Below are 14,004 nucleotides of genomic sequence, written 5' to 3' on the forward strand. Positions count from 1 at the left end.
TGGAAACAAGAACAATCAGCAACAGTTTTAATAACTGATTATCATCGAAGACATCATTAGAAAAACTTATTTTGACTGCAGCTTTATGAATAAAATATTTATGTGTGGGTGAACTTAATCTATTTGGGCAGACAAAACCAGATGAATCAACACAACTCCGTGTTCCTGACAGTTTTTCAGTCCATAATAAACAATCAGAATGAGGATGAAGATGTTTCCTCCACACACATTTCACCTGATCTCACTTTAAAGGTCCTGTGACCGGTCCAATCATAAGGCTTTATGCAGCACCGGGTCCGGTGTGCAGATGGTCAGGTTTACCCTAACCCTAACCCTACTTAATCAAACAAACAAACACAGATTAACATATTTTACTGGTCTTTGCTGATTCTGAAAAGACGATTGATATGACGTGGATCTAGATCATCTTTTGGTAAAACTGTGAGACAGGGTATTGGTGGAAGACTGCACTTTGAGTTCTGTTGTTCAGAGAGAGATCCTCCAAACCCATTTACCTGTCAGCTGCTTCATCCAACTGCTTTAAGACGGATAAACACATATAAATATAACATAGATTTTCTTTTTTATATAGTCAAGGCTCAAAATATGAGATTGTCAAACAGTCACTGAACATATCAATGAAAAACCAGAAAACATAGGGTGCCTTTCCACTGCAGGAACTCAGGCTTTGTAGGATCCAACAGCTTTGACTGTGATGTCAACTCTAAGTGCACCAAAACACAAGGTACAGCTACTGGATGGTACACTTTGAGAAGATAGAAAAATGGCACTTCGTAGACGATTCCAGGCAACGGTCCAGGCAACTACAAAACAGTCTGCAAGTTCCTGCAGTGGAAAACTGCCTGATTTCTCTTTTTTTTAAAGGCTGTTTACATCATAAACACATTTCAGATGTGCAACTTATGGGGACTGAAACACCTTTAAACTCATTTAAAAAAATACATTCTGATCTGATATCACACTTTTAAAATAATAAAATAAGCGCTATGAGCAGTCAGATGGTTTGCTGTCAGATGTCAGCAGGCTTTCATTTTCTTCCGGTCAATGTTCTGAGCTGGTCACAGCTTTGTCTTCCTGTGGCTGACGTGTTTCTGTGTGTTTTGTCATGTGTCGCTTCATATTCGACACCTGCGTAAAGCCTTTACCACACACTGAGCAGTGAAATGGTTTCTCTCTGGCCTCCCTGGTGTGCTGCATCATGTGTCTTTTCAGGTTTCCTCCCTGAGTGAACCTGATGCCACAGACGGAGCAACTGAAGGGTTTCTCACCTGAGTGAGTCCTCAGGTGTTTCTTCAGAGCTGCACTTGCTAAAAAACTTTTACTGCAGACGGAGCAGCTGAACGGTTTCTCTCCGGTGTGAATCCTCATGTGTGTTTTCAGATTGTGTTTATGACTGAACCTGTTACCACACTTAAGGCAGCGAAACGGTTTCTCGCCCGGTGCTAGCTCTGAGTTTTCTTCAGTCTGGCAGTCATTATGCTCTTCACGGCCACATTTGTGTCGCCTGAAGCCTGACAGCCAAGTGAACTTCTTGTCACAGACGCTGCAGGTGAATTGTTTCTGACCTGTGTGGACGGCCATGTGCTGAGTCATGTGAACCTTCTGAGTGAAACCTTTGCCACAGAATGGACAGCTGAATGGACGCTCACCTGTGTGAAGCCTCTCGTGGGTTTTCAGGTTGACCATGCGGCCAAATCGTTTTCCACACTGAAAGCAGTTGAAGGGTTTCTCTCCAGTGTGACTGGTCATGTGACCCAGCAGCGACCGCTTGCAGCCAAAGGTTTTACCACAGACAGAGCAGATGAATGGTCTCTCTCCAGTGTGGATTCTGACATGGGTCTTCAGATGCTCTTTTCGGACAAATGTCTTGCCGCACTCGGAGCAGCTGAACGACTTCCTGCCTAGATTGCATCCTGTATTACCTGCAGGGACACTCACAGACTCTTTGGTTCCTTTCCTGTCTTCAGTTTGTGGTTGTGATCCTTGCTCAAAGTCTCTGTGATGAAGCTGAGGTTTCTCTTCAACCTCTTCGCTCTTCACAGTGACAGAAGTGACCATGACCTCAGCCTCCTGCCGGATTCCAAACGTCTCACCCTCCTGACTGGTTTGGGGTTCTTGCAGCTGAGAGGACTCACTACCACACGAGTGTCGTCTGAGCTGGTAAAGCCACGTGAATTTTTTGTCACAAATGCAACAGTTGAAGCGGTTCTCCTTAGCATGGACGGCCATGTGTTGCGTCAGGTGTCCTCCGTGTTTGAAGCTCTTCTTGCAAACAGAGCAGCTGAACGGTCTCTCTCCAGTGTGGATCCTCATGTGTATGTTCAGGTTGTGCTTGCGGCTGAATATTTTGCCGCACTCAGAGCAAGTGAAGACTTTCTCTGTATCATTGTCCTCCTCAGCTTCAGTTTGAGGAAGCTCTGAAAACTCACGATCACAGTGGTGATTCTTCAGCTGAGTGTACCAGGTGAATTTCTCTTTGCAGAAACGGCAGCTGAAGGGTTTTTCGCCGGTGTGGACAGACATGTGATACGTCAGGTTCACCTTCTGAGCAAAGCTTTTCCCGCAGATGGAGCAGCTGAACGGTCTCTCTCCAGTGTGCGTCCTCATGTGTATCTTCAGGTGTGGACTGCGGCCGAATATTTTCCCGCACTCCTTGCAGCTGTACGTTTTCTTACTGGCATTGCATCTCATTTTTCTCACAGGCACTTTGATGATTTTCAGGGACTTTAAAATGGACTGAGGTTCACTGCGGTCCTGGCTATCACCATCAGAATTCTCCAACTTACACCCTGAAAGCTCAGAAGTCTCAGAGCCTGGTTCTAAACGTCTCTCTGGAGATGAGTTCCAGACTGGCTCTGATTTACTGCTCCACAGTTCCTCCTGCTCCTCTTTGATGTGTCGGGGTTCTGGGTCTTCCTGGACTATCTGGTTCAGGCTACAGCTCCTCTCCTTCTCTTCTTTCTTTATAAGCAGCTGTTCGACATCTTCAGGAGAAAGAAACAGAAGTCAATAAAAAATTACGTTTGTCCTATATTATAGATTGTTAAATTCCTAATTTGATGGTCAGAACTGCCAGAGTTCTCAGTTAGACCGGGAAACCGGATCACATCAGTCTACGTCTCGTGTCTGTACACTTGTACTTCCTGTTTGTAAAAGAACTGTCTTTAAAATGTTGCAGGCAGTTATTTGAAATATTTTATTCTAGATCTGCTGCTCTGAGACGAATTATTCTGACATAACCACCTGTGGGACGACTACAACATTTTTAAAGGACTAAAGCCCTCAAACATCACCTAAAGACTCAACTAGAACCAGTTAAAGAATCATTGAACCTCTTTATCCAAACACTGAACAAACGGTAGCAGATCTAAGACAAATTCTGGTTTATTTGAGTATTGATTTTTGTCGCTACCTGAGACTTCATCATCTTCTGTCTTCACAGGAGCAGGTCTGAGGGTGAACTTGGTATCAGCCTCCTCACTGCTCCACAGTTCCTCCTGCTCCTGTTTAATGTAGGAGGGCTTTGAGTCCTCTTGGTCCACACTGGAGCTCTCCCCTTTAAGGACATATTCGTCTTCGCTTTGCTGGAAGTCTGCAGAGAACAAACAGAAAATAAAAACCCAAGTCTGAGACTTGAAAAAGCTTCACTGAGAGCTAGTACCTTCTTCATTAAAACTAGAACCACCAAAGGGACCTGTAGAAAGTGAATTATCACAATCAACATCTGAAGGACCCTAAATATCTTCAAGAACTGCAAAGCCAACTGAAATGAAAAATACGACGTCCTTAATGACCACTAGAATCCACTAAAATAGTTCCTTAAGTAGAACCAAAAAGACAAAACTAAAACCGTTCAGTGTACAGATAGAAATTCCAAAGTGCCCCTGGAACCTTTGCACTGAACACTAGAAGCTCTGAAAGGAAAAGAAGAACCACCACAAAGATTCCTCAGACCTCCTAATCATAGGATAAAGAGTCACTAAAACACTGAAGAATCTCTTGAAGGATCACACTGGCACCAAAAGCCTAATTCTGTAAAATTAGAACCACTTAAAAGGCCCACAGAACCTCAGCAATCATTACAAGGACCCGAAAACATCTTTGAGAAATTCCAAGAATTTATAGAGGACCACTAGAACCCAATAAAACAGGTCAATAAATAAAAAGATCGCCTGATGGACCCCTTAAATCTCCTCAATAACCAAAACTGAAACAAAAACAACAAGAACGGCACTCAGAGAGCTCAGTACTCCTCCAAGGCTTTTCATTCCCCCATATGGCACTGTCAGAAATGCAGCATTTGTTCATTAGTTATTAATGATCAGAAATCACGCAACATTTAGTTTAGATGTTCCCATAAACAGAATGACCTTTCACTGAGCACAGGCGTGTGTTATACATGTGTACGTTATGTACGGATACTGGATTGCGTGACCAAAATATGTAGCGGGTGACGGGAATTGATGGGACTCGGAAACACCTCCACATTTTAATCAGCTGATCCTTGTATCATTTACGCCAGGTAAGTCCTGGTGGATTTGCAGTAGGATCATAATCATATGATCATCAGCAGGCAGCTGACGTAGTGTTCACTTGTGGCACGGCATCATGTCACATGCAATAAATTATAATAATGTTATGATTAAATGCTCTTTATGATTTCAAACTACTGTATAACTGTGAGACTTTGAACTCATATAACCCAATGTACTCAGTAAATTTCCATGATTGACTTGGACCATAAAAATAAAACAAGTTGGTCTTGCAAGCAGGTTGAAACCAGCTGGTCAGAAACTGATAATACCACCGCGAAAAAAAAAAAGTCCTGTAACTCATGGTAATGTAACTTGTTTATGTGCCTGTATAAAAGCTAAACTGTTTCTGTATATTGTCAGTCACTTGTTCAAACTGTGTTCTGTTCATGGGGTTCCTTGCAGCAAGTAAAACTCTACTTTCATTTGACAAACGACTCTGAGTATTAATTTGGAGAAGTCAGGACTTCACTGAAGAATTTTCCTGAGATCACGCAATACAGAAACCTTTAACAAAACCATGGATCCAGACTATAAGCTGCATCACGGCCAAAATCTAATCACTTGGTCCTTGAGTCATTCCTGACCTTCCCTGAAAATTTCATCCAAATCCGTTTTTGAGTAATGTTGGTAACAGACAGACAGACAGACAGACAGACAAACCAACGCTGATTGTCACATAACATAGTAATAATTAAGTATTAGTATTATCATTATTATTATTTACTCAAACTGAACTATATTGTACTTAATTTATTTGATATAACGTATTATAATTAATAATATAATCATAAATAAACATTAATTGAAATAGCAATTATTATTAAGGAGATCCTGATTATTATTATTATTGTTGCTGTAAAATGTTTATTATAATTTGAATATATTAAGAAGAAGAATGTTCCTGTTGCTGCTGTTTTGGTGCCGTATTGATCCAAACCGATCGGTCAATAAAAGGAACTGTTACTATGGTGACCCGGCGAGACCTAGTTGCCATGGTGACGCGCCGGGGGTCAAAGGTCAGATTGCTTCATGATAAAGGAAACGCTCTAAAGGTAGCGTGCTAACATGCTAAGCTAAGATCAAGCTGCGAGCAGCGTCAGGTTCGGCGGCCGCGAACCGGGTGTCTATGACCGGACACTGACGGCCAGCTGTTAGATCACTGATGACCGGCTCCGAGCGGCGGAGTAGAACCGTCTAACGGTAGCAGCAGCAGGGCAGCTCCCCGCAGGACTCACCGGCCCTCTGCTGCTCCGGTTCCAGCTTTATATCCACAGGCAGCGGTTCCCGGTGTCGGTCCATCTCGGGTCTCTGCACACAGTACAGGACTGAGATGGGTTCGTTCCGTTATCCGGACCCAGCCCCCGGTTCGTCTGCTAACAGCGACAACCGTCAGATCAGCGCCACTGCCGCTTCTGGGAAGTCCTTTCAAAATAAAACATTAACTAGAACATGAGGAATGAACTGCCCACAGGGGTGTCCAACAGGGGTATCCAAAAGCGGTCATCCAGAGGATCCAACCCGGTCCTCAAAATGTGAGAATTCCAGACAAGACATTAACCGCAGATTGTAAATCAGTAAAACTATAAATTTAAAATTTCTAGACCACGACAAGTTGTTTTGATCATAGAGTAAAATACTAGATTGCTTATTGTTCTTTTGTCTTTTTGTGCCTCATTTTTGTCGTTCTGTGTCTCATTTTTGTAATATTTTGTCTTGTTTTCTCTATTATTGTCTGACTTTTGACATTTGTCTCATGTTTTCATTGTTTTGTGTCTCATTTTTGTCATTTCGTGACTCATTTTTGTAATATTTTGTCTTGTTTTTGTAGTTTTTTGTCTTTTATTGTCTGACTTTTGCTGTTTGTCTCTTGTTTTCATTGTTTTGTCTCATTTTTTGTCATTTTGTGTCTCATTTTCAGCATTTTGTGTCTCATTTTTGTAATATTTTGTCTTGTTTTTGTGGGGGGTTTTTGTCTCACTTTTGTCATTTTCATCGTTCAGTTCCAGATGATTAAATGTTGTGTTCCTTTGTAGACACTCTGTGATCTGGAAGTTGTAATGTGGAAATGATAAACTGAGGCTGAATGTTGTTGAAATTGAATTTATGTGTCTTATGAAAATAAGGTTGTTCATAATGTTTTGTAAAAAGATAATTCCAAAAATGTGAACATTTTCATTACGTACTTTTTCCCCCAAAAACAAAGGAAAAAACTGGAGTTCTTTCTAGGTTATTATGCCGTGATTTTACTGGTCCGGTCCGCTTCAGATCAAATTGGGCTGAATTTGAAACCTAAACTAAGATGAGTTTGACACCCCTGGTGTAGGGAATCTTTGGATTTTTTGTTTTTTTTTCAATGTATAATATTGTGGGTTCTTCATCCTAAGATTTAATTTAGTCAGGTAAAATCATATTTTGCTTCATATCGCAGGTTTTTAACCCTAATATATTGTTAGGTAAACTTCTCTATTGGAAAGTACTTTTGCTAAACAGCTCTCGTTTTGTGTGCTGTCTAAATAACAGTGACTTGACTAAAAGCCATATTTTCAGTACAGCTGAGAAGACAGACATAAATAAACAGAAGATGTAGTCACACTAATGGAAGAGATGAAGTCAGCATTATAAATATTCAAAAGCAAATCAATAAAAGCAACAAATAAAATAAAAAAATTAAGATTTAAGAGTCTTAGGGCAGGAAAATAACTGTGGTGAAGAATTTTCATCTACATACATTTTATTTTGTTTTATTTTCAAATTATTAGTACTTTACATTATTTTTTTAAACTAGCTTCGTCATTGTGAGTTTCATTTTTGAAACTCTTTCCGGAAATTTCGTCTTACATTTCCGTTGACTTTACAGTCTGTTTGACTCGCGGCTGCTTCCAGAACCTGCAGGACGGAGCCCGGTTCTGTTAACGGGTCGAAGGAGGACCGACATCGTGAGGAAGGAGCTGAGATGGAGGCTGGAGGAGAAGGTTGGTTCACCTCCTGCTGCTGGAAGCAGGCTAATTGCGAGGCTAATGATGCTAAGCTAACGTTAGCAGTGTGCTAACTAACTCCCAACAGGAAACCACTGATTTAATATTTAACTTGATGATAGAGCGGATGAACAGTAATAGAAGTCTTATATAAAATGTTGAATTCTTTGGTTGTTTAAATTAACTTTTCTCTTAATTAGAAGTAAAAAGTAATGGATGCTGCAGCTGTTATTAGTTGTTTGTTCCTCTTAAAGCTGTAAATGTCAGACACCTACTCCTACTTTTATCAAGCCTTTAAACCATTCTGTGAACATTCTGAAAAGGTGAGCTGTTATAATTGAACAGCTCTGTGTAATCATTGCATCCACAATGTCAGTACTTTTTAGCTCTGATTGTCCATCATCTGCAGTTAGTGCTACAGTTTGAATGCTGGTTGAAACTTTCCATGTCCACACATGCAATAATTACTACTAATAATAATAGTATTAATAACTTTTTTTGTATAGCACCTTTAAGAAAAACATTCACAAAGTGCTTTGGCAGGTAGAACATAAAAAATGACAAAAATGTACAGAATGGATAGCTGATTAAAAGCTGGTTAAAAGGACGACATCACACAAAGAGGTTAGAAGAGAAGCTGAAGAGAAAATAAAAGATTGAAATAGATTAAGATCAGGAGGTTAGAAAGAGGAACTTCTTGAGCTTCGTGAAGCACTGATTTCTCACCCTTTTCAGACAGTTTATTGACAAAGTGACTAATTAGTTGATGCAGAAAATGACTGTCAGTTTAATCAACAAAGTAAATAATCATCTGCTGTGGCTAATTTCATTGATGATCAATATAATTGGAGATTAATTTAATAGCAGTTATTTGATTCAGTTGAAGAATTGTTTCAGCTTCGTGTGTCTGTGTGAAAGTAATTTTAGTGATAATATTAAGGTCTGTGTTTCATGTTTACTTCCAGATGTCCAGAAAGTTACTGTTGGTGAAGAAAAGCATCAGGAGGGGAGTTCTAGTACGAATCAGGAGAACCAGGAGGATCATGATGACCTGAACATTAAAGAGGAGCAGCTGTGGAGCAGTCAAGCAGAAGATCAACTTCTAGACCTTCAGGAGACAGAAACCACCAAGTTCACCTTCAGTCTGGTCTCTGTGAAGACTGAGGATGATGAAGAGAAACCTCAGCTCTCACAGCTCCATTCCAGAGACTCTGTTGGAGAACCAGAACCACGTTTAGAAGAAGATGACAAGATGACAGACTCTTCAGAGACAGACGTCAGTGATGGTGACTGGGAGGAAACCAGTAAAACTCACTCACGTTTAAATCCCATTAATAAAATACCCACAGCTGAAACATGTGAGGATGACGATGAGAAACCATTCGGCTGCTCTGAATGTGGGAGAAGATTTAATCACAGCTGGAATCTGAAACAACACCTGAGAATTCACACAGGTGAGAAACCCTTCAGCTGCTCAGAGTGCAGTAAAACATTCAGCCGCAACACGAACCTGAAAGCTCACCTGAGAATCCACAGTGGAGAGAAAAGGTTCAGCTGCAGCGTCTGCCACAAGAGATTCACCTGGAACCATCACCTGAAAACCCACAGGTGTGTCAGCAAATCAGCAGACTGTGACGGATCCAGACCTGCCGGGAACTCACCTGATCCAACAAGAAATAAAGATGAGAAACCACTCAGCTGCTCTGAGTGTGGGAGAAGATTTAATCACAGCTGGAATCTGAAACAACACCTGAGGACTCACACAGGTGAGAAACCCTTCAGCTGCTCAGAATGCAGTAAAACATTCAGCCGCAACACGAACCTGAAAGCTCACCTGAGAATCCACAGTGGAGAGAAAAGGTTCAGCTGCAGCTCCTGCCACAAAAGATTCACCTGGAACCATCACCTGAAAACCCACAGGTGTGTCAGCAAATCAGCAGACTGTGACGGATCCAGACCTGCCAGGAACTCATCTGATCCAAAAGGAAATAAAGATGAGAAACCACACAGCTGCTCGGAGTGTGGAAGGAGATTCAGACACGGCAGCGATCTGAGCAGACACCTGAGGTCCCATACTGGAGAGAAAACCTTCAGCTGCTCCGAGTGCAGCCGGGGTTTCAACGACAAGTCAACTCTGACTAACCACCTGAGGACTCACACCGGGCAGAAACCCTTTGGCTGTTCGGTTTGCGGTAGAAACTTCAAACACAGCGTGAGTCTCACACAACACCTGAAGACGCACACTGGAGAGAAACCCTTCGGCTGCTCTGAGTGCGGGAAAACCTTCAGCCGTAGCACCAACCTGAATGCTCATCTGAGGATCCACAGAGGAGAGAAGAGGTTCAGCTGTCGATTCTGCGACAGAAGATTCACCCGGAAACATCACATGATCGACCATGAGCGCATGTGTACGTCAGTGAGCCGTGGACGACCGAAACCGGACAGGAAACGAACCCTGATGCCCCAACCGAACATCCACAGACTGGTGGTGCTCGTGAAAGATGTAGGTTTAGACTCAGCGTTGGTAGGAACCCAACAGCCCGCCTCCTGCCTCCGTCCACCGCACACTGAGATTACTTCAAATTAAATTGGCTGAAGTGCACCAGTTGTTAAACAGAAACGTTAAAAACATAAAGAGTTGTCAGATTTTCAATTTTCAGACACTTTGTGTGTGATTGTGTATTTGCTCTTCAATATATTTTACATCTTTATATAAAATAAGCACCCTGGACTTCATTTTAGCCCTTTAAAACTTAAATTACAGATTATGATGTTGCATTTTATTATTATTCTAATTATTTTTATTTTTTTCAACACAGCGAGTCCAACATGAACATATTGTAAGAGCATGTGAGACATCGAACCAAGGAATCGTTCGTTGTACGTCTTGAATTAACAGACTGAAGAAAATGAAAAGCTTTGTGACAATACAATGGTTCCTCACCGAAAATCTGCCAAGTAGTGACCATATTTATTTTGTTTTTTTAGATATATTTTAAGGCTTTATAAACCTTCCCCACCCTCTTATAAACACCTCCTATGTTCTTTAACACTTTCTACCCTACGTAATTTTAACAACATATAAAATTCTGTATGGGTAGTCACCAGTGGATATACTACAACTTAAATGATGAAGATGAGATGAATGTACAGCATAGTGAGAATGGACAAGATGCTGAACGTTGCAACAGCGCAGTACGCTACGTATTTTATTTTGATTTAATATTCTTTCAATATGCTTGAATTAATATTTTTAAGATTTTTTTTTAGACATTTTTTTGGAATTTTTTTTAGGCCAGGAAATGCTTATTTTTCCACCAAAAAATAATAATCAATGTTTAAAAATAGCTATATACTGCAAAATCCTGCGATACAGTGAAAACTGTACTAGGTTTTTTATGTTTTTTTTCTTTTGTAAGTCTTGAATTAACAGACTGAAGAAAATGAAAACCTTTGTGACGTTACAGTGGTCTAGTCTATCGCGGGGGTTATGTTCCAGATGAAAATCTGCAAAGTAGTGACCATATTTTTTTTTTATTATTTATATATATATTTTAAGGCTTTATAAACCCTCCCCACACTCTTATAAACACTTCCTATGCCCTTTAACACTTTCTACACTCTTAAACCTATGTAATTTTAACAACGTATAAAATTCTATCTTGGTACTATATGGGTAGATATTCTTTTAATATGTTTTAATTGTTATTTTTAATATTTTTTATATTGTTTTAAATTTTTTAGGCTATAAAATGCTTATTTTACCACAAAAAATAAAAATACCTATATATGGCAAGACTGCAAAAAGTGAACCACAATATGGCGAGGGACCACTGTACTAGGTTTTGTTTGTTTGTTTGTTTTAATTGGGATCCAAAAAAAGTTAAGGCTGCAAAATCAAAAGTTTGACTGCAGCATGACACTGCTTTCTCACTAAATACTTACATTTTTATACTTGGAGATCTTTTTCTACTTGTTCTTTTTGTATTTGTATGGTTTAAATTTTTTTTTTTTAAGTAATTTTGAAGCATATCTGTTTATGTGAGAACTAAAACACAGTTTTCTCGTATCCGGTGTAACTGAAGTAACTGACTTGTGTTGTCAGGACAGATGGGTGTGCACAAACAAACAAAAAAAAAAAATACAAAAAACTATTTTCAGATACTAAAGAGAAGTTATTCCAACACTAACCCTCGATCAAATTCATAGTTTAACCCTCCTGTTGTCCTCATTTATGGACACCAAAAAATATAGTTTCCTTGTCTGAAAAAAATTTCTGAAAATTTGCAAAACCTTAAGGAAGAAAATTCCAATAATTCCTGAAAAGTTTCCCTTAAAAGTTTTATTTTAAAAAATCCCCCAAATTTTGGCAAGAAAATTCTTGTAAATATTTTCAAAAAATGAATAAAAATCTTCCAAAAAATCCTAAAAATATCTAAAGTGATTCCATATATATCAATAAAACTTCTAATAATTTCTTTAAGAACATTCACATAAAAATCAACCAAAATCCAGCGAAATTTTGGGCTTTTGGTTGATTTTTATGTGAGTGTTCTTAAGAAACATTTTTAACATTTCTTTTTTCCACCCAAAAAATGTTCTAAGATTTCCCAAAAATGTTGAAAATGTGGACATCAGAAGTTTCACTGTGAAAATATGCATTTTTTCTCCACATTTTCAAACTTTAAAACGGATGAATTTCGACCCACAGGACGACACGAGGGTTAATATAAAAATATCTCTCATGCATATTTTATCCCACTTAATCTCATTTATTAGGAGCGATGACTGACCGAGCAGCATGTTGTTACGTAACGACGGCTTCACACCACCCACCATGGGTGTGTTTTGGTGAAAGAAGTTCCTGGGAATGATGTGAGAGGGGATGGAAATGAGCCAAAGAGCTTAGAGCTGATGTAAACCCAGCTGGATGCTACACTCAGAAGAAACCAGGTGCTACTCGGTTTTGGAACTTGATGCTCTGATTCTCTGAAAACATTTCAGATTTGAATTATTATTTGAAACATAAGGACACAAATAACTCTCTTTTTCTCCTGAAACCCTCCTGTATCACTTTGGATTTCGGTTATGGTGTAAAGGAAGGAAAAACAAGAAGGGTCCTAGAAGTGTGGTCCTGAAATCACAGCTTCCTGTCCTGCAGACACATAATATTGGATTAAAGAGCAGTTTTACAATCTGTCATCACAGAACCCAAACATCTGGACGCTGGAACTGATTATCCTGCTGCCTTCATCATTTAAGTCACCAAGAAGTCTTTATTTGACTGAGTATGTCAACACTTGTTTTAAAGACAAACCTTTGGAAAGTTGAGGACTGAAATGAACTCTTCATCATCAGTTATTACTCTCCTCATCTTCATCCTCGTCCATCTTCATTAATTCTTTCTGCTCTTCTTCTGTCTAGTCCGCGGCTCATAACTGATTAAAATGGCAAATGTGTTGTTTAATTAGCAAATATTTAAGTTTGTATTAAATGCATCTGGAGGGTCGAGACCATTTTTGGAAATATTTACAACTTAGACACTGTATTAAAGACATTGCGCCCTTCAGTCAAGACAGAAGCCCAATAGAATGCTATTTACAGCTACCTAAAATGTATCATAAGGCATCAAAATGGTATGATATATGTCCCTGGACAACTAATAATGGATGTAATAATCTTAAGCTAATTTGGGAAAAAGACTTATCTTGTACATTGGATGAAAAGACATGGGAGGGGATTCTTTCCAATACTGAAGAATACATAAGAGAAGCCAGAGGCAAATTTACTCAATATAAAATAATTCATAGATATTGTTTTACTCCGTCAAGACTTTTCAGAATGGGCCTACTTAATGACGATCTGTGTTGGAAATGTGGGGAAAAAGGTAGGGAATGTACTAAGGTCCACCCCCTGTGGGAGAACGTTATGGATTATATGGGAAAGTGGTTGAATTGTGAACTTCCCAGGTCACCAAGACTGTGTCTCCTTGGAGACAGAACTATGGTACCCCACTTAAATAAATCTATATTTAGAATATTTAAAACTGGCCTAATGACTTGTGCACGGACAATTCTGAGGTATTGGAAGGACCCTGACACTCCCCCATTGAATATATGGAGAATACAAATGACAGAAACTGTTGCATGTGAGAAAATGTTGGGGAGACTGAATTGGCAGAATGATATGTCCATCGAACAGTGGGAAAGTTTTGGAATATACATGTCAGGAAGAAACAGCCAGATCATGTAAGACTAATATTGAAATGATATTGTTTTAGATACCCGGAATGTATTACAACACATTATAGCCTTACACTTTGCCAGGAATAATGAACTACCCTCCATTTATTGTCTATTGTTTTTATCTTTGTTTGAATTGCCTACATGCCTGTCAGGGGTTATGTGTTATATGTTTTGAAATCTTTGTTATGTTTGAAGTAATGAAAGTATAATAAAAAACGTTGAACTAAA

General features: G+C 39.5%; 2 protein-coding genes across 2 annotated transcripts; one reads left to right on the plus strand and one right to left on the minus strand.

Annotated features, from left to right (window-relative positions):
* Positions 1–6,020, minus strand: LOC111569227 (oocyte zinc finger protein XlCOF7.1-like). The gene is made up of 3 exons (XM_023271246.3): positions 5,792–6,020; positions 3,434–3,613; positions 1–3,005 (listed from the first exon to the last, which is right to left on the minus strand). The coding sequence occupies exons 1-3, from the start codon at positions 5,853–5,855 to the stop codon at positions 1,063–1,065; spliced, it is 2,187 nt and encodes a 728-aa protein (XP_023127014.2). The 5' UTR covers positions 5,856–6,020; the 3' UTR covers positions 1–1,062.
* Positions 6,021–7,376: 1,356 nt separating this feature from the next.
* LOC111569228 (zinc finger protein 84-like) lies at positions 7,377–13,044 on the plus strand. The gene is made up of 2 exons (XM_023271247.3): positions 7,377–7,528; positions 8,497–13,044. Exons 1-2 carry the CDS (start codon positions 7,510–7,512, stop codon positions 10,116–10,118), a joined length of 1,641 nt encoding a protein of 546 aa, XP_023127015.1. The 5' UTR covers positions 7,377–7,509; the 3' UTR covers positions 10,119–13,044.
* Positions 13,045–14,004: the final 960 nt, after the last annotated feature.

Source organism: Amphiprion ocellaris, chromosome 15, assembly GCF_022539595.1.
Source record: "Amphiprion ocellaris isolate individual 3 ecotype Okinawa chromosome 15, ASM2253959v1, whole genome shotgun sequence".
Taxonomy (NCBI): Eukaryota; Metazoa; Chordata; class Actinopteri; family Pomacentridae; genus Amphiprion; species Amphiprion ocellaris.